We start from the raw sequence: 24,164 nt of genomic DNA on the forward strand, positions 1-24,164 counted from the left end.
TCCTCACAACCATCTATTCTTCTGTCTCAATAACAGCAGTATCTTTCCAGCTTTGACATATGTAGCCTTGTCCTTCCCATATCCAATCAGCCTTTGCTGCCAAAAAGATTGTTTTCTGAGCTATTCTTTGCCTCCCTCCACTGGTTCTTCCTTATCTCTCCCATCAGATAGAGGTTACTAATTTTCATTCTCAAAGCTTGCTGACATTCTGTCACATTTTACTCACTGTCGAGATACTGACTTGCTTGTCTGTTTAGACCATAATTCTAACTACTGTTACCCATGTGTTAATAGGCTGCTTCAAACTTTCTCACATAGCATACTTCATGCTTTGCAGGATCTCCTTATGCTTAACTAGAAAACAAATTAGCTGCTTTCCTTGAATTGCTTCAACAAAGTTCCCTTTTCCTCTGTTAACCCTCCAAATCCAGAATGGTTAAGCCTCTGAGCAACAGTACCTTAGCAGAATGACTTTGGTGCTGTCTCCTGTAGGCACCTTGAAGGATACTACCTACAAATCCCACCTCCCCTTAAAGGCAGAAATGTCTTTCAGAAGTCTCATCTTCCTAATATCAATTATTAATGTCACCTTAAGGACAGATGGGATCAGTGGAGGTGCTTAGAAAAGAAACAGTGTGCTGGAGCCTGTCCCTGATGAGCTAAGTAGTGCTTGAGGGTACTTTAAAACAGGCAACATAGTCTCCCCCCACAGCCTTGCCAACTGTTCTCCCTAAACTAAAAGCATTCCAGAGGGAATACAGTATAGTAGAGCAATTAATTTAGCCCCGGGGGCCCTCTTGAACAACAGTATCGTAACATCCTCCCTTGCTGACCAATATTTCCTTCAAGTGCCCCACCTGCCAGCCTGCAACCATCTTTTCTATACAACTGTTTCCTGTGCTCTCCTTCTCTTTCCAGCTTAGTTTGGTTCTTACATTTATTGGCCTGTGCTGGTACACAATGATGTAGTTGTAGCTGATGTTGCAGCTGTAGTTGATGTAGCTGTAGTCATCATTATTGTCAGTCTTACAAGAGAAATTTCTAGTTTGGACAGAATGTTACCACAAAAAGAAAGCAGTATCACATCTCAACCCAAGCAACAAAATTTCTAACTGTACACAGTCTGTGGGTGGCATGGCCTCCTTTTTATTCTTTATGGTATAACAAATCGGGGTTAGGAACATACAGTCATATAAACAGTTTTTATTGTTCCAGCCTGGAAGACTACTATGACTGAAGAAGTCATGAAATGTGTCAAGTCTGAAAGCAGAGCTATTGGAAAGAGAAGGTGTTAAATGAGAGTATTCAGAACTCTGAGCTCTATTTTTACTAACAACTAAAGACCTTGTGTGACAAAAAAAACCTGAATTGCTCATGGAGAAGACTTCTACTTTCTGACTTCCTAGCCCTAAATCTGTGTTCTGCTGAAGACTTCTCTTCTTATAGACTTTTTTCCCCCAACATATAATTTTGAATTTTAAACTTCCAAATGTTTTAACTTAAGACTTCACAATAATTTTCTGGCAGAAAGCTACTGCCTTCTGTCTCCACTGGCAAGTACAAATTCTGGTTATGGGTTCCCCCAAGCATCCCTTTTTAATGAGTATTCAGTATATTTTCAGCTGTGTTCTGAATCGGTAGTTTTGCTTAGATACATGCAAATATTCCTGCGCCTTACAGAAAGATGCTTCTTCCTCCCAGAAAGCAACAACGAAGAAACATGGATTCAAAATTATTACAACAAGCTGAAAAATTAAAAGAAAAGGGGAAATCTAACCTTTCAGACCTGTTTCTATATGGCATAAGGAAGCAAAAGGACAAGCTCTCAATTAAAAATAAATCCCTGTCAAGTTACCTTTAAATCACCCCGATTAGTACAAACAGTCTTGACATATGCACTCCCCTATACTCTCTATAGGGAATAGAGAGAAATATTGCCTCTGTTCAAACTCATAAATTCGGGGATTTTATGGTAGTACATTAGATACTTAAAATACAATAGAGAGATTACAGTCATTAGGTTAGATCATCTTCTGTAATTACCGTGTTTAGGTACTGCAGTACCAGGCTGAGCTTGAGTCAGGTTGGTGGGGTTTCCCCCTGGAATCCCAAGCTTTGGTTCCATAGTCATCTTCTGGCTCTTTTGGGTTTGGCAAAACTTTTGAGTCACAGAGGGTTTGTAAAAGTCACTATGACAGCTACCTGAGTCCGTATAGCACCTGAAATGTTAGCTGGGGGGGTCTGTGCTGTCCCTTTTATCTCAGTAAGGCACTAATGCAGGTGACAAGGGATACTGTGCTAACAGCCAAAAATGTTTATGCATATGGTTTGCCGTCATAGGGTGTAAAAAGGAGAGAAGGCATCTTTTTCAGTGACAGTGGTTGTGGTGCCCCGTTATTTGGCCTTATCCAGATGCTATGAGGGGATGAAATTATGACTTATTTAGCTCAGTAGAGAAGGAACCAGGTCCCAAAAGCTCAGTAAAGCCCAGAAAATCCTCAGAAGAAGGGCAAGCCTCAGGAAACAGTAAATCTAACCAGAGGGAGTCAAGACCAAGAAAGTACATATATATATCATTCTGGAGCTTCTGCAGAATCCGCTATGAGCAGGGTTAAACAGCAACTTCACAAATTAAGAGTGCTTGCTTAAACAGCACAGCAAGAAATGATACAATCATTACTTATTTCAACTAGACCCAGACATCCATAAATGGAGTTTATTTATGACTATTTAACTATTCTAGCTCAATAGACAATACAATGAAATAAAACTAAACCCAACTGTGATCTCTTGGGCCAGACGCAATGCAAAAAGCTCCTCATTTAAAAAAAATATCTAAGCCTCAGACCACTGCAGGCCAGGAAAGAAGAGTCTCAGCTTAATCTTAGTGACCATTTCCGTCTTCCTCACAATCATTAGTGAATTCTCCCCAGTCCACTGACAGGGAGCAAGTGGAGGGGTGTACCCGAGGAGCCTGAGCTGCCTGGGGAATTCTGCACAGCAGCTTAACTGCATGATGTCTGGCACTAACAAGTATTAGCATCATTTTCCTTTCACGAATGCAAAAATGAGTCCCCGAGGCGTTCTTAAAACGTGGACGAATACTAAGACTGGATCCCTCCTCTGGAAGTGTTCGGGCCGGGCTCCGGAGCGCAGGGGGGTTGGGAGTTCAGGGGAAGAGCTGGTGGGGACAGGCAGGGCAGGGTAATGAAGACAGAGTGCGGCCAGGGAGGGACCGCTTTGCCACGAGATGGCAGCAATGCCACGTCTTTCTCGGCAGCTTGCCTGGCCCTGGATATTTTTTTCAATTTTTTTTTTTTTTTTTTTTTTTTTTGAGGGAGAACCGCAAGGTTTATACATAAATACAAGCTTATTACAAAGTCAGCCTACCTCGTTCAGGGCCCATTCACCACCTTCTTGCAACTTACAATGAGAAAACAACTTTGCATATTTCACCGTGAAAGAAAACTCATCATAAGTGAATAATTACAACCTTGAAACTATCTTTCCAAAGGTGTTCATGTTTCTGTCTTTCCTTCCTATACGCCTTTGTATTTTAATTATGGACATGGGTAAGCATTAATTATGGAGTCAAGCTCAGTCAGGAGTGGTGGTAATCTTTACAATTCTTATTGCATGAAAGTCAGGTTTGGGGGGGTGCTTTTTTTTTTTGCCATCCGTTTGCAGGTAGGCCTGGCACAGAAGCCGTTGTTGGCAAAGGGCATCACCTGCCAGAGCCATGGGAGTGTGGGGATCTGTCACAGGCCAACTTCCTTTCCTTGGGCTCAGGAACCAACCCTCCCGGGTCCAGGGTGGTGGTGGGGTAACCTCTGTCTGCATACTGCCATGTCTGATTTTGGAGGGTATTTTTTTCGTTTTGGAAAGGATAGTTAATGGCAGAAATTCCTCTTGGCAACGGGAGCACTCAGGAAAGGCAACGTAAAGACAAAGCAGTGTTCCTCAAGGAGACGTTGGCTCCTCTCCTTCTGCTCAGGAACAACAGCTTGTTCTGATGAGCAACTTGGAAGGAACGAGCAGGACACATTTTGGACCTGAAAGTCTTCCTCTCTCCCGAGCAATGACCAAAGCAGAGGGGAGATTCACCTAGGACCAGGGATTCCCACCCCAGCACACGCACCCCCCGCGCCCCACATGTGGGATGGCAGAGCCGGCAGCCGGGCTGTGGGCAGAGCCAGGGGACAGGGCGCCGGGGCAGTGCAGCAGGAGCCCCCCGGGCAGGTGTAGCCCCGCAGCCGCCACCCTTCCCCGCACCGGGGGGCACCGAGCCGGGAGGAATCCTTCTCTCCCCCCGGGCGCTTTCGGGGCGGCCCGGGGCCGCGGCCGGGGCGAAGGCGGGGGAGGCCGCGGTAGCCCCGAGGGGGCTGTGCGGGGGCCGGCCGGCGGAGCGGGGCGGCTGCGGGCTTGTCGTGCGCCGGCTGCGCAGCGCCAGCCCCTTCCCCTCTCCGTGGGAAGTGATGGTTGAGTCCGGCGGCGGCGGCTTCTCGTGTGGCTGGCAGCCGCTCCGCTGCGCTGCCTGCGCTGCTCTCGCCGCGATCCCTCCCTCCCTCTCCCCACCTCCTCCTCCTCCTCCTCCTCTTCCTCGCACTCCCCGCATCCCTCTCCTGCCGCCGCCGCTGCCCGGCTCTCCCCGCCGCCGGCCGTGGATGCCGCGCTGCCCGCGGCGCCGGGCGTGCCTCCCCTCCCTCCCCTCCCCTGGGCGGGCGGCGGGCCGGCGGCGCCGGGGGCTCCGCGGGCGCTGAGCGGCGCAGCCCCGCCGCGGCGCGGGACTGATGCTATGAGCAGAGCGGAGCCAGCCGCCCGCCCAGTCCTGCAGGAGGCGTCGGGCGCTGCGCGGCGCTCGGGACCCGGACCGCTCCTCTCCGCCTCTCCTCGCCCCGTGGTGGTTATTTGGCGCTGTCCTTAGCCCCGCTGCCGCTCGGAGGACACGGTCGCAGCCGAGAAGAGCCGCCGGGGGTTTTGTGTGAGTGTGTGTGTGTGTGGAATAACTGCAGACATGACTGCGTGGAGGAAATTCAAGTCTCTGCTGGTTTTCTGCGCGGGGCTCCTCACTGCAGCTCAGGGTAAGATTTGGGTTTCTTGCACTGGATTCGTGTAGGCTGTGGTTATGGCACTGATTTTCCCCCGCAGCTAAGCCGCTACCGCTCCCTCGCTTCGTTTCTCCGCCGGGAAACGGCAGGCTCCCCGAGCCCGGTCTCCCTTCTCCCTGCCTCCCGCCTCCCGCCGGGTCCGCCGGTGTTCCCCGAGGGCTCGGTTCCCGGCCGGCCACTTCTCCCGGGAGAAAGCAGTCCCCAGGAGTTGGGCAGCAGCCGCTGCGGCGCGGGGAGAGGAGCCGTGCGCATCCAGCCGCCTGTGCAGCGCCGGAGTTTGGGAACACTTCCCTCTCCGCGCACGCACGAACGGCACTCGCTGCCCGTGCGAGGGACAGTCCCCGGGCTGGCAAGTTTGGCTCTCCCCGCCTCCCCGTTTTTTGCCGTGCTCAGGGGGGAGCGCGGAGTGGGTGGCCGCGGAGAGCCGCCCCCGCCTGCCTTCAGCCGGCTCCGCTCCCCTCAAGTTACGCGGAGGCGGGGATGCGGGGCCGGTGTCCCCCCTCCGCCAGCTGCCTGCCCGTGCCGGCGGGAAGAGAGCTTCACTGCTCGGCGTGCGGTGGGGAGCGCCTTCCACCCCCAGCTGAGTTTCTCCTTAAAATCAATGGAGGGGGAGGGAGGAGAAACGAGGGGGGTGACGGTGGAGAATTGGGTTACACAACTTCAGCGCTGGCCTCAGCCCCATCACTTGCCTCATCGCTGGAGACAACAGCTTCCCCATTATTCACTTCGCCTCTCATTAGCCCTGCGCTTTTTCATGCTGGGAGAGCGATATGCGTGTGTGTGTGCGTGTGTGAAAGAGAGAGGGAGGCTGCTCGCAGCTGAGCACCTGTCCCCGTTACAGCCTCTGCCTTCTCCCACCTCGCTCCCGGCCGTTTCTGCCTGCCTCCGGGAGGACGGTTCCCCTTGCGGTCTGTGCTGTCGGAGGCTCCCTTAACCCTTCCAAGGCTCTTTTACATCGTTCCCACCATTTTATTTTTCTCATTGCTTTTTTTCGGTGCCGGGGTGGCCGGAGCCGGGGCGGGGAGGGAGCCGACCGCGGCCCGGGCCGGTACCGGGCGAGACTGGAGCCTTCCCCCTCCTGCGGGTGCCCACGGCCGGGCTCCTTCGCCCGCCCGGGCGGCACTGCAGGGTGCCCTCCCCTTCGGCAGCCTCTGGCCGGGATCCGCAGGGAGAGGCGGTGGAACGCCAGCCCGGTCTACCGGCAGCCGGGCGGGAGCTTTTGCCCGGTCCGGAGGAGCGGCTGCGGCTCCGCGCCAGCCCGGTGGTACCGCTCCTCTGCCCGGATCCTGCCGCTGCCTCGGTTCACCGGGCAGCGCCACCCGGATGCCCCCGGTCGCGCTGTCTCCGCGGGGAAAGGGAGCGCGGGGGAGAAGAGGGAGCCCGGCTTTCCTGGGCTGTGAAACGGGCGGCTCCCGGAGACGGGGCTGCGCTCGGCGGCACCCACAGCCCGGGGGGCGGGCGGGGGCTGCTCGGCGTGGCCGCCCTGCCCAAACTTCCAGCATCCTCCTCCTCCCCTCATCACCGCCCTCCGGTGTCCCGGTCCCCCCTCCCGCGCGGGGCTTGGCAGCCCCCCCACCCCCCCCAGCCCCAATACATGCCGGGAGCCCCGGCGCTGCCCCGGGCAGGGGGAGCCCCGGGCCGGGCGTGGGAGCTGCGCCCGGCAGCCCCGGGACGAGCTGCAGCCGCGGCCGGGCGCGGGCCGACACCCGCGACTCATTTGTTAAATACACTGTAGCTGGTTCTGTCGTTTGACATTTAAGTGTTTTCTTTTCATGGCTGACAGCACATATGAAAAGCTGGAGGCTGGATCATGGTTATTCAGCGGAGATCCGACGTGTTTTGCTTACATACAAAGGCTTTGCCAGGAACATTTGGGCACTGCCTCTGATGCTGCTCTGCAGAATGCAATTACACCTCGCTTAACGTGGAGCAGCAACACACCTACTTAAAAGGCTACAAACTGACTTAATATTGAAGTCAAACAACAGGTAGAAGGGGAACCAGTGGGAACATTTGACATAATTCTTTGCCATTTACCCTCCCAGGCTATCGAGCCCAGGTATCTATATTTAGTCAAATGTAATCCTGAGGCTGAAATTACATTTATAGTTTAGAGAGTGAAAGAACTCCTTCCTTAGTAACATGAAGAGCCTCGGCTTTCAGGTGCACATAAAATTTTGATTAATAGATCCCCAGAACTCTTTGTTTTGCCAGTCCCTTGGTAGTCAAATCATCTGGTAGTCACTGTAATAGGAGTTCACACGAGCTTTGGTTGGTTTGGGGGTTTTATGAGGGGAAAAAAAAAAAAGTGCTGAATTTCTGGAGGTGTTGCCACAGGCGTTCCCTTATCTTTTAGTAAATGAGAGGTGGGCTGCTTTCCACATTGTTCCTCGTTATGAAATGAAATGGAAACCCTTTCTTGCTGTGCAATTTTCTGTAACTTTTTAAAGGGGCAAGAAGAAAATGAAGATACGTCATCGTTCATTGTGGTAGACGAGGTGCAGTTCTATGAATTTCTTTGGACTCATTTTGTCTGATTGATGCATCTTAGTGTTTTGGAAAACATTTGAGGGATTCTTCCCTGTCCATTATGCTTTAAGCATCAAAGGAAATTAGTATGGAATCATTTAAAGGAACCACTTTCCCAGAAAGTACCCTATCATGGCAATTACGCTTCAACAAGACAGGCAGCACGGTGTTCAGCTCTGCATGTTAAGATGGCCTTGTTTATAGAGCCATTTGCTAATTCTGGTAGGTTATGCCCTAGCAAAAGCAAACATAAAAAAAATGTTGATTTGCTTGAAACACAAACCACATCAGTATCATTTTTTGTAAAAATTCATACTGCTAGGGAACAAATGGTAGATTTAGACTGAACTCAGGTTAAAATTCAAGATAAAAGATTAAAATATCTTTCTGCTGTGACCTGAGGTCTGTGGACAAGCTATTTTTGATGTAGAAATACATACTGCTTAATACTTAAAATCGTCCCAGTACATGTTTTCAGCATCCGTTTCCTGGACTTGTTCAGATAACGAAATACAACACCTTCATTGCCACCTAATTGCCTCAAACAAAACGTGCATAAGCAGGCTTATGCACAGAGGTATCATTCAGATTAATGGAAATAAGAGGAAAACATTGCTGTTCTTAAATTGAAGCCAGCCAGTGAAAGTACTCCCACATCTACAGCTTAGGATTTTGTTTAAAAAAAAAAAGAAAAAGAAAAAGAAATAAACCCCAAAACATTTTATGTACCCTCTGTTTGCTGCTATCACTTTGTCAAAATAATTGCTTTGACTACATCACACAAAGTTACCACTATGTTTAAGGCCTCCTCCTGTTGGACTGAGGGTGTTTGTCTCTTTTAAAGTCATGTATTTTCTCTCTCCAAAGTAGTGTTTCTAAAACTGTGAAGCTGGTCTCTCTAGAGAGGCTCCATTCTCTTCCAGAGAAGACTAAAGCAATTCCAGGGAAAATGAACTGAAAAAAGGGATTTTTTTAAAAGAACATCAGAATAAGGTGTTGAATACCCAGCTATAAACCCAAGTATTTGGTGGATGCATTCCCCTTCCCCCAGCCCAGTGAAGAACTGACCATAGAAAGACAGAAAAGAGAATAGCCAGCCCTGACCACATAATATTTTAGTGTAAAAATGCATTTATGTTTTGGTAAAATCTGTATCTTTCCCAAATTTCCATCAAGATATGTATATAATATCCTTAGGCCTTGTACAAGAATAGGAGATATGGTCAGTTTGAATATAATGTAGTGGAGAGCAAATCAGTTCAACAAAGATTCCCCAAACACTCATTTTAGACCTTTGAACCCATAGATGAGATTTGGATTCCTGCCAGTACAAGGTTATCCGTTCCTGTGGTGTGTGTGGAACAGGATACTGGTGTGAGGAGCTGGAGATGGTATACAAGCACATCAGGGCATGAGCACATCTGAACTTCAGGATGTACTGAAATCTGTGAAGGTGCTTGAGCACCATCTGTGATCAGCATATATAGGAACCATTCTGCAGATTGCATTGTGTTTATTTTTCTGACTGTCACTCCCATGTCCCTCTATACAGGCATGTACAATTTTGATCAGGCATGGTTTTTTTCTTTGGTGAGGCTGGTGCAGTTGTTGTTTTTTTCCCCTGCAGACAGGTTTTTCTATACAAACATGGAATCTAGTTCTTCATCTTATTATTACTCATTATGTGGTAGTATTCTTACATATGCATTGATATATGCAAGTTTTTAAAAGACATCTATGGGACTTTGGCCTTAGTACCATTTACATTCATGAAAACTTTGGCCCTAGCAAATTAGGAACACTATGAGACTGTAAATATTTTAAGCAGAAACCAATGCGTTCAAGATTTAACATGCTCTCTAGAAAGGCTGGAAAATGCTAGGGACCACCGATTGCAACTTTTTCAAGACGTGTCATCTGTACGCTGCCACATTAAACTCCCTCTCACAACCTTTCCTCAGAGAAGTAACTGCTTAATAGTGTGACTGTATAAAACCTCCAATGAATTTAAAGGGAAGATGTAATTTAATTTTGCTCAAATCTGTATTGAACTATCACGTCTGTTTGACCATGATGACATTATTCTGCTAGTAAACAGCTTCAAGTGTAAGCACAGATTCCGCAGTGTAGTGCCGGGCTGCCTGTAGCCAGCAGAGGGATGCAGTGTGGGAAGGGGAACTGCTGGTTTAACTATACTGTCCATCGATGCAGTAGCATAAGTATGAGACATGATCTTTAATAAAACTTGAGCATGCAACCGAATTTAAATCAGGGTCACGAAATAAGAAGAGGGCCTCTAGTTCCCCATATGGCTGCAAAATTAGCCAGATTAAACTGAGCTAAATTGGATGTTCTTCCAATTTCTGCAGTGAACAAAGAAGGAGAATCATATGGAAATTCTCCTAATATGTATTAATCACTTTCTTTTACATAGATGTTTTACTTTTCTACGTCAGTTGCAATTTCCTTTAAACCATTTTTATCAACCCGTAACTTTTGAAATGGGGAAGAATGCTATTAATGCCTGGGGAAAGCCGTGAGATCTTACTTTGTCCTCACACATCTTTGTTCTGGCTGGAAGAAAAACTTGACTCCACTATATGCCATTTCTGTTGCATTTAAGAAAATCTACACTATATTGGTTATAAGCATGTCTCAGCGGAATAACTGCTTAAACAAATTACTTGGATTATTGCGAGTGTTATATTGACACGCAAAGGCAACATTTATCAGTTGCTTGCATTTAGTAATTGAACGGTAAATGGAGACATGCATGCACTGAAAACTCTTACAAGAGTTAATACTGCATCTTACTGCCAATAACAAGTCTTACTTGCTTAGAGATGATAATTTTTTTCTGCATTTCTTACTCATTTAAAAAAAAAAAAAAAAATGACATTTTTACCTGGAGGGCACATCCAGTTAAAAGGGCAGAGCAAGATTTAATCACTGTTATATTGCTGATGATTAACCAGAATTCCTCTTGATTAATCAGAATATCGTCAATGATTTGCTTTTAGTAAAAGATAAGCAAAATAAAATCACAATTTCTTGCAATTACAGTAATGCTTGAATTTCCAGCATAAAATTAATCACAGTTTGTTACAGCTTTATAATTATTAAATTATGCATTTTAACAATACATTCATGCATATTCTGAAATAGTGATTCCACCTCTTTCAGCTTCATTTTTTGACTCATCACTTTAAAGTAAAAGGTAACTTCGGATGGTTGTGAGGGCCCTATTCTGCTGCAGTGGAAACTGAAATTTCTATTCATTTCAGCAGTAGATGGATTGGCCAATTTTGAAAAGATTGCTACTCTGAAAAAGGCAAACACGGCAGGTACTGCAGCTGAATAGTGGAGCCAGACTCTGTTTATCATGAGTTCTCGTGGCTGAGAGCTTCTGACAATGTATGACTGAAAAAAAGAAAACTGGATGAATTTGAGTAATCAACCTTGATAATATTAAAAGATTTATGTATTTATGGAAGTAATTTGGTTTTAAACAGTGTCTCTGATATCTCCAAGCATGGTTTTATCTGACTTGTAGCTTCCTCTTTTTTTTTTTTTTCTTTGCTTTTTCCTTAAAGAAATTACGAAGGACAATATACAGAGAAACCTAGTCTCACTTTAGTCTTTCGATGTTTTATGTCTCTCTTACAGTATCCCGCGGATACTGAAGTACAGAATCGTGTTCTGTGTTCATGTCTCCGTTGTACAGTGGCTTTCCAAAAGAAACATTTGCAGCACTGCAGCTGACATAGAGCTGAATAAATAACAATGAATAAAACTTTGTGTGCAGTGCTTGTTTTGCAAACTTGCATAAAATACGGTCAGCATTCTAAAATTACATTTTGCAGTACTTGCTTCACACCTTATTCTCAATTTCAAGGCAATGACTTTTTCATGCAGTTTTGCCAAACCTGAAGTTTTTCGTATTTCTTGTCTGAAAGTTTTCCTTGTCTTTTTTATAGAGAGCCATTTCTAAACCTATATTGGAGGGTTTTTTTATTTAAATGTTTTTACAATTCTGTTGTTTGCAGCAAACACCTGATGTTTGGTAGAGAGCAAATCTGGGGCTAGGGCTGTATCTTCTCCTCATCCTATGATTCGCAGATCAAATATAGCCATGATATAATACTTCATAAATCATTGTTTACTTCCTTTGAAGTCTTACTCACCAAATCGTGTTCACATATAAAACCCAAGAGAAAACAAATATTCAAACTTATATTTTGCTTACACTGGTGCTGAAACACCAGCGATGTACAGTGCACTGGGAACAAAAGTGCAGCCAGCCTTGCTCTGTATTTGAAGCTCAGGTTCAAGAGTGGGCGTAAACACACGGGGGACCACAACCAGGATATTGTCTTTTTTAAATAGTGGCTCGGCTGTAGCACGGAATTCAAGTATCTTCACTGTGCTTTCCGTGGCTGCTGCTGAAATGGATGGAAGAGCTTGACTCACTTTGCTTAGCGGATCCAAAGTCCAGGAACGAGAGCTTAGGCTTGGATGTGGGCATCGTGCTTGAGCTAGAACTCGTATGAGCGCGTCAGGGTTCAGTGTGAACTCCTGGTGCGTATAACACGGATACAGCTGGAGCTTGGGACCCACGTCAGGCTGTCTGTGTGCAACACAACTGGAAGTGCAAGGAACAGGGAAATGATTTTGTCAGGAAGCATCTGCTGATGTTGGGAAGCAAGCAGCTATATAGCCCAGGAATACATGTGAGCTTGTAGAACCTGCCTTGCCCTGAACCTTAGAAAAAGAACGCAGGTGGCTGTGACGATGAGAAAAAAAAGGAAAAGAAAAGCAATGCTTCTTGCACAACATTGAAGTTTTTGAAAAGGCCATTTTGATAAAAATAAAATAAAATAAAATAAAAGTGTTTTAACTTATTTTTAGACTAATTTTACATGCTTCTGGTGGTGAAACAAATGGTCATGACAAATCACACTGTTCTCACTGATGTCTGTGGGATATCAATGCAGAATCTGACTGTTTCTAAGTGACTAAGTACACTATTTTAGCTTTGCCCCAGCAGCCAGATTCTCTATTGGTATCCTGCTGATGTTTCTTATAATACATAGATTGAGTCATACCAAGCATTTTTGTAGGGAAAAGCTGTTTTATAGTTCACTTTTAGAACCTCAGTACAATCAAGCAAATACTAATATCACAATTGGTGACCCTCTGCATTTGTAGACATTCCTTTTAAGGAATTAAATTAATTTTCTTTATCTTAGCATGTAAATATCCCAAGTGCACACTTTGACCCGTTGTTTGCAGTGTCTCTAACACTGAAGAATGTAGTGTTAATAGATTTTACGAAGTCAACAGTGGCAGCAGTAGTAGCGTTTTGATCATGAGCTATATACTTCGCCATTTCTATCGTGCTGTCCTATGAGACCTAGGAGGTTTTATTATAGTATTTAATTAACATAAATGTAAATGCTGAAATTTTCCTTTCATTTTGCCAGGTACATAATGTAGTTAACTTGAAACAAATCCGTCAGTTTGTAGAGTAAAAGCGTTCTGCTGTGCAGAACTAGGTATGTTGGACGTTATCTCTAGTCAACAGCTGAATAGTTTGAGTTGCTGTATGTCGGATTCTGACCAGCTAGGACCTGATCCAAAGGCTGGGGAACTTACAGGAAAAAAAAATCTCGTTAACCTTAATGGACTTTGAATCTGGCCTTTATTATAGCCACATATCACACAGAGAACTCGCATTAAAACAAGAATGCTGGAACAAATCTAATAATAATAATAATAAAGAAAATTAAAACGTATAGTTATTATTAATATGAAATGTTATGCAAATAATCAGAGAAACGCTGTTTACATTAAAGATACATGATGCCTCAAATTTTTTTGACCTATCATCTGAAGCGTATCTCACTACTGACTTTCACTAGTTATATAATTTATTTGATTCTGAGGAGAGATTAACCTTTAATTGCTTTCTTTAGCAACATTTAGTAAACAGACTGATAGCATGGAGATGATCTATGCAAAAGGCAAAGAAGGATTTCTTCAACTCATGTTGCCATGACAATTTAGATTTTTCCTGTCAACTCTTGAGAAGCTCCTAAATAATTTCTTTAAAGCAATGGATCAGGGAATATTTTGGAAATTGAAGTTGCTCTCTTTTTTGAATTTAGGATCATTTAACACAGTGAGTGGGCTGACCCAAAAGATTTAAAAATCTACAAACAAGAACTATTGCAAAAAATATAACATCATGAAACACTCTTCATGGATCTCTGATGATTTACACCAGCAGAGAAGCTGACTTCAGATGCATTTTCAAGTGATTTAGATTTTATTAACTATATGATAATAACAAATAGTCATAAAACCAATAATGGATAATGAAGAGTGTAGAGGCCAGCTTATAGTTGGCATTTTGATCTTCATGACAATATTTTATCTTGCAGCTATTTTGAGGAAATTAGATTACAGAAGGATTATAGAACAAAGAAGGACTAATCATTTTAATTTTGTAATTGTAAAATTAGTTCAGAGAATGAGGAATAAAATCAAAAGGCTGTTGTCCACATATTTAAATTACCATCCAAGAGACTTCCTATATACAATGTTATTACTAATCAAACTGAACTTCTCTCTTTTGATTTGTTTTAAATGAAATTGATTGTTTTGAAAATACCTAAAACTAGTCCAAACTAATTTAATTCTTAAGAAATAAATTACTGGCTTAAAGAGATATTTCTTAGGTGGCTGTTAGCAGTGAAGGAAACACGGTAAAAGAAAAGAAGATAACATGAAGTGCTGTTTCTGCTGGGAAAATAAGTTTCTCTGTATAGAAGACAAGAAAAGTAGTTCAGTAATGGTTTTCTTTTTAAAATGTTCCTGGCAGATGATGGCTACTGAGTTGGTGTAGTTTGTTTACCACTTTGCAATGGATTTGAGATGAGTCATATCACATTAGAAGGAAAATTGAGAAGTTGTTTTGTCAAAGTGAATTCAGTTTTCCCTTTTTTTCATATATACTCAAATTATTAGTTCTCTGTAAACGGAGATGCCTAATTGACTTTTTTTTTTAGTGTTGATTCTTGCTGTGTCCATAAATCCAAGTTCCTGTTGCTAGAAATGGTAAGTCCAGGTCTCTAATTTCTGTATACTGGATAAGGTGACTGAACTGGAGTCTCCTTTCAGTTAGCTTTGTCCATCTTCTTTAAAGTACTAGCCATTTGGGTGAATTTGGGCCACAATAATTTCAACCTCTACAAGCATAGTCATTTTTTGTAAGCCTTTCTATCCTCTTGCCTTCAGAGTGGCAGTTGACAGAGTAAGGACTATAGGGTGGGACTCAAGATTTCATGTTGTAGAGAAATCTTTATTTCTGTCTTATTTCCTTACTGACTTTATAAGTTCACTTTACTGGTAATGCATCTTGTGTATTCCCAAACAGTGTTAAGGTAAAGTGGTACTTGCTTAGATGAATATTTGATAAAGAAACAGACTTGTGGATGGGTACATCAGGTCATATGCATTCAACATGAAGGATAACCTTCTTTTTCCAAAATATCTGGTGGAAGAGGAGATCCATTTATTGAATAAAAGAACATGTACATACTGAACAATAAAAGCATCTGTCTGAGGTCATTTTACCTGCAAAGCAAGTCTTTTAGTATCAAGTTCAAGGATGCTGGGAAGGGGAAGGAAGGTACTGCTTATTGTCAAGAGCCTAGATTTGTATTTTCACTTTCTTTTCAGGAGTACCAAATATCTGCAGTTCCCACTGCTGTAAGAGAAAAGTGCAGATCTCAGCTCTTTTGAGTATCAAGGAATTTGTACTGTACTTACTTTTACACTTGAGAATCATCATAATCTGAATGTATTATAGTGCTGTAAAGAGAATGGATAGACAATGCAATATACAGCATTTACTACTGTTATCTCCTAGGTAATACTGGAATTAAATGAAGTTTTCAAATCTAGAAGTTTTGTGTTACTTTTTTAGGAAGGAGAGATTCCCCAAGGGAGGTTGTGGTTTGTTTCTTTAAAACTGTTGTACTTAAGTTGTTCTGTGTATTAAAAAAAAACCTGGATCTGATGTACCCTGGAACATAATGTTTGTGATTACAAAGCAAACATTAAAAGCAGCAGCAAATTAGAATTTGGAGTGAAGCCAACTCATAGACTACTGGCTCTATTGGATAATGGAAACTGTTGTCCTGGCCCAGAATTAAAAACAATCAGTTCCACCTCTACTTTATTTCCTCTATGAGTATTCATAATTTTTACATTTATCTTACATCGATGGTAACTAATTGCAGTTCCTCGGGGCTCCATTTTTCTTTCCAAGAAACACTCTATTTACAAGGGGTGAGGCAGGCTCTGGTGGAAAAAGGGTATCTACCTGGTTTTACCACTGTAGGATAAACACCAAGCTTCTTTTGATATTATTGTGCATTGCTCTGCAGACCATATTTGCAGGATGGATAGATTTGTGCACATGTTTTGAATGTGCTTTGTCACATAGCACTGGTACTTTCAGGTACAGTTTTGTAAAGAGAAGCATTTTGTGCAACTGTCTCAACAGTAGTTTGCTTCTCAGATCTACTCAGTCATGCTGCTGTTGTCTAGGTACTATTCCAAAAGAGCGATATGCATGAGGATCAGGTCCCCTGGGGGGGCCAGGGGAAATCAATTAAAAAAAAAGAAACTACTTTTTGACACTAGAAAGATAATGTACTGCCAACTGTGAAAAAATAAGCTATTGTGGTGACAGAGACTGTGTCAGGTGAGGGATGGGCATTTAGCACAGAGAACAGCATAGGCAGCTGATGGAAATAATTCTTAAATTTCATTGACACACTCTCCAATAATACCGCTGAGGAAGATAAGCTATCTCAAAAAAAGAAGTTACATATGAAAAAGCATGACAGCATGTAATGGGGGTTTCAGTCAGGACCTTTTATTTTTTAAAATCAATCCTTACTCTCATCATTTGCCCTCTTCCACTCAATTATTTTCTAGGATATTTTGTCTATTATTGTATTTACTCTTTAAATGAAAGCCCATTAGGCAGTGACATGCGTATAGTGTGATTTATTAATTTGCTTTATGGTAAATCCTAAAGTACAGGGACTCACCATACAAAGGATTATATGAAGATAGAGAAAATGAAATGGACAGCATGGACAACATTGTGAAAGGAAACTCAAGTCTGGGGAATGTTACTTCCTGTATGACCAGAATCAAGCAAAAACCTTATCTTCTGAAACTTAGCCCATAGCAGCATCATGTTGCCCTGTATTTTATGGAGGACATAGCCCAGAATAGTTCGCTCACATCTATCAATAATTATTCAAAATTTTTTCTGATCTCCATTGGTATTTGTCTTACTGAAGAGCAATGCATAATCACCTTCCCCTAGTGTCTTCAGTAACACAGGCATACTGGTGTAGGCTTACTGAGTAGAATTGGTAATACAGCTCAAAACTTGAAACGTCTGCTGGCAAGTGCACTCAGTGGAAGCCCTGGTGCCATTACTGCGCAGGTCTGATGTGGTCTGATAAATAATGACCGGTGCCCTTGTGGACATGGCAGTTTGTTTGCTAAGCTTTACCCTGATGTGCTGAAAATAATGGCTCGTAGGACTGGCACCATCAGATTTGCAACATTAAACAATATTTCTCTTTCCCCTTACTGTTTCTTTAAAATTTTCCTTGTGCAGACTTATCTTTCTTGTTCCAGTCACTCTATAATTTCCTTCTCTGCTGAAGGAGTATAAAACACCTTCTTTGTTGTGCTCCAAAGTAGCTGTTTAACATTCCCACGGAGAACAGTGCCCAGGGTCTAATCTGTGATGACTCCTGCACCGGGAGCAACCAGCACAAAGGCTGAGGTGGGCCCAGGGCACTCTTAAGAGCTAAGCCAGGGACATAAGCTGTGCCCAGATTTTGTGCAAGTCCCATGAATTTGGTTAAGTTGCAGTCTTCACATACTTAAAAATGCAAAAAATGTCACATCAAATCAGATTAAAATAACCTCTCTCTGACAATGGCCATTAGCAAATCCATACAAAAAATTGCAGGAAACAAAATATAGACAGCCTTATATTTTAGCAGCCTCTGGCCAGTTTGGGGAACTCTTAGCCAGAGGTTACATCTATGTTCAACATCCATCAACAAATTTAACCTTCATGAATCTGTTCTTGAACCTATTCATAATTCAGGCTGCCACACTATTTTCTGACAATCTGTTTTACAGTTTAATTCCTGCTGTGCAGAAAAGCACTGCATTTTGCTTGTTTTGAAGCTTCTACTTACTCATTTTCCTGAGCACTTCCAGCTTAGGAAATACTTCACCCTGCACAGAACTTTGCTGCTGATAGATAGGAAGGGGTGATATTAATCTGTAAATTACATACTTTCCCCACATACACTGAAAAAATCCATATGGATATTTATATGCACTAACTTCAAGTAATACTAATGTATGATTCCCAAATGCATTTCTCATAATTTTTAACAATCACGCTGTTGTAGTCAGTGTTGCTGGTGCACTTAAAGGAACAATAGTTTCTACTTCATTGTAAACAGCCACTTCCCTCTATCCCACCATCTCATTACCTAGTTTTTATTCTCATTAGTAAAATTTTGATTGTTTGCTTTCCAATAAGTAGTAAAGACTGTACACAGTGACCGTCTGAAATGACAGTGATGTTCAACATTTTGCCCTGTGAGAGATTTCCAGAGGGACAGCAGAGAAAATGCTTGGAAAATTAGGTCCCGATAAGAAATGAATACAGCAAACCAGGTGCTTAGTGATCTCTTCTCCCACTGACATTGACTTCCATGGAGTGTGTTAGTAGCTTATTGATAATATAAAGTGCACTGTACAGTAGCTTAATCTTGCATATATTCTATTTGCCCCTCTGTAGTCCAATGTATATCACAAGTTACAAGTCATATCTCGACAGTGTTCTCCTTCCTGAGACAATAAGCAAAAAGTTTGGTGAAGACTGGTGGGGGTTGTCCCACCAGTTTTTTTGTCCGACCAAATTTTAATGATGGGATCTGGTGGAGGATTGAGTTTCTGCGGTGATTAGGGTAACACCGCAAGGATTCCTGTTAGAAAAGGTTTGGGAAGAGGTCCATTATACTGAGAATGCTGAAACCGTGTCATCCTCCTAAATCAACAAGTTTCCCCCTCCAAAGACCCAGATCGAGAACAAATTGCAAAAAATAAAAAATAACATTGAAAATTCTGCCCTTATATAGAGGTTTATCTCAGACCTTAAAACATGCAAGGTATTCCATGAGCTCAAATCCATAGGTTTCTGGGTTTAGTTTCATGTTAGAAAATTTGTCACTGTCTGAAAAGGAATTATTTCTATTATCCCCTAAGACAGCAGCCTTCCTACATGTGTTTAAACTGGCTCTGAATGGGATGTACAAATTCTGCCCTTCTCCTTTATTCTACCTCTTCCTCTCAGGACTGTCCGTAGAAAAGCCTGTCAGCATTATAAAAAGAAAGCAAAGCAATGCAAACAAATAATTAGCAAAAATATAGCTGACCATTATGAGTAAGAGTAGCATGAGATAGAAGAAACCGGAATCCCTTTAACGTTAGCAAGTCTCCCATGATTGTTCTTGCGCCTTCATTCTGAACAGCTCTATTTCATTTCCATAAAAGAGAAATTTCCAAATATTTCTTGATAGTGTCTCTTCAGGAAAGGAAGGCATTAATTACCCCTGTCCTGTGCAAACAAAATCATTGCTTAGCTTTTGAGAACTGACAAGAACAGAGGTTTCAGAAAGACAACTGGAAAAGGACTGCATCCAATGAAGATGTAATGTGTCTGATGTACTGCAATCTAAATTTCCAGTGAGACAACGGAAAGATTGAGTTCTTTGAGTAGGACTGTTTTAATGGGATAACAAAATTATTTTTTGAGCAAGTTTTGTTTTCTGCTTGATTAGGAAAAAAAATCAAACATTTATTAAAATGAGAAAATGTCTGAACAGCTAAGGATTCTGATCAAAAAAACAGATCAAGTTTAAATAAATAATGTGTTTAACTAAAATGTAATTGCTCATTTTAGGTAACAAAAATTTGATGCTGCTTTAGGATGACATAAAAATTTGTGCAGTCCTGTGTTGATGTATATTAGGCTTGCCTCTTTTAAGAATTATTCACTTGACCATAAGAAAAAATACCATGTAGAGTAGCTCAGCCGCTTTCATCGAAGGATGAGATGGCATGTACATTTAGTTGCTTAGATTAGTAGAATAGTGTTTTTACATAGAAAATTATTTAAAGAAATTTTTTTGATAAACTATAACATTCTTTACTGTTATGTTGCTGGCATAATCCTTCAATAACTGTCTTCTCTCTGTGTAGAATCATTTTTGGTTAGTATAGCGTGTGTACCTGAAAATTTCAGAAAATAAAAACCTGCTGATTATTCTAATGCAATATAATATAACTTATTAATTCAAGAGCTAGATCTGAGATGTGCTGAACTCTTCAGTTCCTAATTAATTTCATGGATGTTGAGGACACTCAGCGGTAAATAAACGCACAGAAGAATTTAAGCATCAAGGTCTCCCTTTATTGTGAAGATATTTGTGTCTAGTACTTAGATTACTGAACTACCACTCAATGGCTATTTTAACCCCAGAAACACCCAAATTTACACGTTTGTTTTTCATTAGAAAATTTCCTTTAAGACTAAAATTGCTAAAATTCCTTTAAGACTAAAAGACTAAAAAGACTAAGACATTCTGGGTATACTCAGAATGGTTGCATACTGTCAATTTGTATAGGACTGTTATTGAACAGTCATTGTGATCTTCAATATCCCTATGTTCTTCCATAGGGATAAAACTGCTAGGCTTTCTTTAAGTGTGCCTGCTAACTTTGGCCTTACATAAGATCTTTCTGGGAGTGGAAGTGGTGCCTTCTCATTTTCCCACAGTAGAGAGAGTAATTTAACAGTTGGAGCACTTAGCTAGATGGTGAAAAATCTACATTCAGCTTCCTCTTCCCTGAGAAAGTTAAAGCCTGTCTCATCCTTTTTTTCTGGCGTATACTGTGACTGCCCTAGGCTCTCCCCTGTTGGTGCCGTGAAGATTTCCTGTTAAAGTTTCCTTTGGAGGTAGAAGGTTTGGGTTCCAAACCTTGCTTAAGGGAACTCAATATAAAATATTAACAAAGCGGCTGGAACAGTAACTGAACTCCTACTGGTCCCTTCTTACACGGAGAGCATTACTCGCCACATCAGAGTCATGCTCCCGGTTGGGTTTCTGTCTTGCTCAGTGAATATTCAATTATTCTATGGAAAGCAGAACTGTAAGTAGTGTACCTGGAATACTGGTCTGGGGTTCATTTGCCAGGAAGCACCTAAAAGACAGGTGCTACGATATCTATTTTCAGCTCATTTCAGGAAATAATCAATAGCTTTTGTCTCTAGGGACTTTACAATCAGCATATTATGTTCTTCAAATAAAATCTACAAAGAAATCTTACAAAGAGAGGTATGCTATCATCAGGGGGATTGTTTGATTTGTCCTGTCATTCATATTTATTTAAGACTTAGGCAAAATATTTTTTTTCTTCTAGTACAAAGTTTGTGGTGCCACTTAACTAATGAGGTATCTGCTCGATCTATGCTGACATCATCACTGATATTGGAGAGATGAAAAAAAATAGGTCTAGGTAAAATACTCCCATTTGCATTTGCATGTATTAAGGTGCCCAGTTATCATAGTAATGAACATAGTATAAATACATGTGTGTATGTCTGTCTGAGAGAGAATTACGGTCATTTGAATCTCCCGTACATGTAGTCCCATAGTTACCTTTCAAAGTTTCCTCCATTTTTCTAATCATGTGAAAAACGTTGCTTTTCTTTATGAGTGCAGCATTCACGGTAAGCTGCTGCCAGACAGGAAGAAGTCATGTCTGAAATACTTCACCCTAACCCATTGAAGTTCTGCAGCCCAAGCCCATGACCTTGAACTCCAGCTAGGGATTTCTGAAATACTGGAGTGATGTGCTGGCAGTGTATTGCCTTGCTTATCAGCTGCAACATTACATGGGTTGTCACCTCAAGGCACAGGGAGTCATGGTAATTGAGACTGGAGGCCACAGATGTGTAAATTTATCACTAAGTCCATTTCCCTCAGGATGACACATTGCATTTCGGCTCCCTGTAAGCGGAGGAATGCATTTGGAACAGCTTTTGATAGCTATCCCACCGCGCTAAGGATTAGAGCAGCCTGGAAAGCTCCTCCCCACCTCCATGAATGCAAAGCCACCAAAATCTTTTGAATTTTACCACTCTCCATTGATAACAATAGTTTGTTCCATTTTACTACATGTGGTAAAATTACACATACACATACACATGCACACACCCCCCCCCCCTCCAAAAAAGCAATAAAAAACCAGTATGAAGTATGCACTTTTTGTTATTATTGTTTTTCTCAATCAAAACCAGTTTTGAAAACATACTTTGAATCAGCTAGCGAGGAACCCAAATAGACAAAAGGCTATTTACTCAGAAAATTTAAACTAGATCTGTCTAGGAATGATTTTTGCAGATTGAAAAAAAAGCGAGCAAATCTTCTTTCTTTAAAAAAGATTAAAGACAGTCCAAGAAACTATATATCAGTGAATTTAAGAAGAGTTGTGGGGAAAATTAAACTACCGTAAGGAAGTGTGAAAGAACAGCTTGAAAATCAGTTTGATTAAGGATAACCAGCATAGATTCAGGCAGGGGAGGTCATGCTTAACTAACCTGCTGGAGTTCTTTGAAGATATTACTGCCGCTATAGATAAGGGAAATTCAATGGATGCTGTCTACTTGTAAGCCTTTGACAAGGCACCACATCTGAGATTAATGGCTAAGAGAAATCATCATGAAGGCAAAGAAACCGTTGGATGGAAAACTAGTTTAAGTGTAGGCCACAAAGGGAAAAGCTGGGCAGAGTTTCCGAGGAGTCAGTGTTAGGCCCTCTGTTGTTTGTGATTATGTTTTTCCAAATGTAAGTGATGGGGGGAGAATTTGTAGCTTATGCAGGATCTAAAAACATAGCAAGAAGCCCAGAGAAATGTGATCATATTCAAAAGTGTTGTATCATGTATATAACTAGTCTAGCAAAAATAAACAGAATTTGGCTAGGAAAATATAGAATAATTAATTGAGGAACACAAAACCAAATTAGAAAATATTCACTAAATAAAACAATCATCCTATATACTAATCAAGAAAACAAATAGGGAAATATTGAGGAACTAAATTGAAACCATCAGCCCAGAGCAAAACAGCATTTTAAAAGGTCAGCAAGATGCAAAGATGTTTTAGAAGACAGAAAACATATCAAAGAAAACAAAAAGTATTGTTAGAGTACACAAAACCATAGTAAACGCATCTCTAGGACATGGTCTACAATATTGCTAGTAGCTGTTCAGGGAAAATAATATTCTCATGTTGGGATTCATTGTAGGGAAACAAAGGATATAAGGTCCCAATAGCTGAACTGTGAAGAATGTTAAAGAACCTCTTTTTTTTTTTTTTTTTTTTTTTTACTGTAAACTGGAAAAATATATGATATTTTTATTACAGTAGGACCCAGGGATTCTAGTCAAAAATAAGGTCCTATTGTGTTAGGCATGCTAATGGAAGACAGCACCTTCCTGTGCCAAGGATCTTATAATAAAACAGCTTAACAGTACAGACAAGGGGGAAAAAAAGATACAAAGGACACTAATTTATCCAAAGGTCTGTGCCTGAATTGTGGTCTAGGATTCATATTTTATGAGTCCTAAGTCAATATTTTATATAATGAGTTGCATTATTCCTTTATATGAATAAGGTTTTTGCTTAATATGGGGTAGAAAACCTAGGTGATTATCTTTTTATTCATAAATATAAGCTTAGAAATAGAAATTTCTTACGCTGCATTTATTCAGGTCTTAACCTAAGTCACTGTTTCTACGGATCTCTACTTAAATCTAAAGATTAGATTAAATTCTTAAGGAATCTCCATATTCATTCCTAAATATTTGAATACCAGAGTAAGAAATACATATTAATTTTTAAGAGAAAATAAATGATATATATAAGTCCAGTAGGCATTTGCTCATGGGAGAAAAATGAGATAACAAAAATTAACAAAAAATTACTGAAATGGCTATTTTTCTATGAACATGGACTTCATTTCTTCCCAACTTTCTTATGTTCTGAGGTCTGCTAGGAAAGAAAAATATTCTCGGAAGATCTGCATTTCCCCCTAGTTATGAAAAGTTTCTTTGCTGTATGACTCAGAGCTTTGAAGTTCATATATTCAATCTTTTTTTTTTTATACATGTATTCAGTCTTATGGCTAGGGCTATATCCAAAAAAGGACTTTGCTACTACAACATTAGGAGTCCTGGTGCCTAACATCCAAACATCTGGTCACAAAAAATAAAAATAAAACTCTGTGTTAAGCTGTATTTCTTATTGGGGAAAAAATAGGCGTCTTGGAATAGACTCAGAAA

At 41.6% G+C, this 24,164-nt stretch overlaps 1 protein-coding gene across 1 annotated transcript in view; it reads left to right on the plus strand.

Moving 5' to 3' along the window:
* Positions 1 to 5,014: 5,014 nt before the first annotated feature.
* The window catches only part of CSMD1 (CUB and Sushi multiple domains 1), a 1,131,310-nt gene continuing 1,112,160 nt past the window's right edge, over positions 5,015 to 24,164 (plus strand). The window contains exon 1 of the mRNA XM_074153404.1: positions 5,015 to 5,081. Within this exon, the coding sequence (XP_074009505.1) occupies positions 5,015 to 5,081 (67 nt within the window). The remainder of the gene's footprint in view (positions 5,082 to 24,164) is intronic.

This window comes from Numenius arquata, chromosome 9, assembly GCF_964106895.1.
Source record: "Numenius arquata chromosome 9, bNumArq3.hap1.1, whole genome shotgun sequence".
Classification (NCBI taxonomy): Eukaryota; Metazoa; Chordata; class Aves; order Charadriiformes; family Scolopacidae; genus Numenius; species Numenius arquata.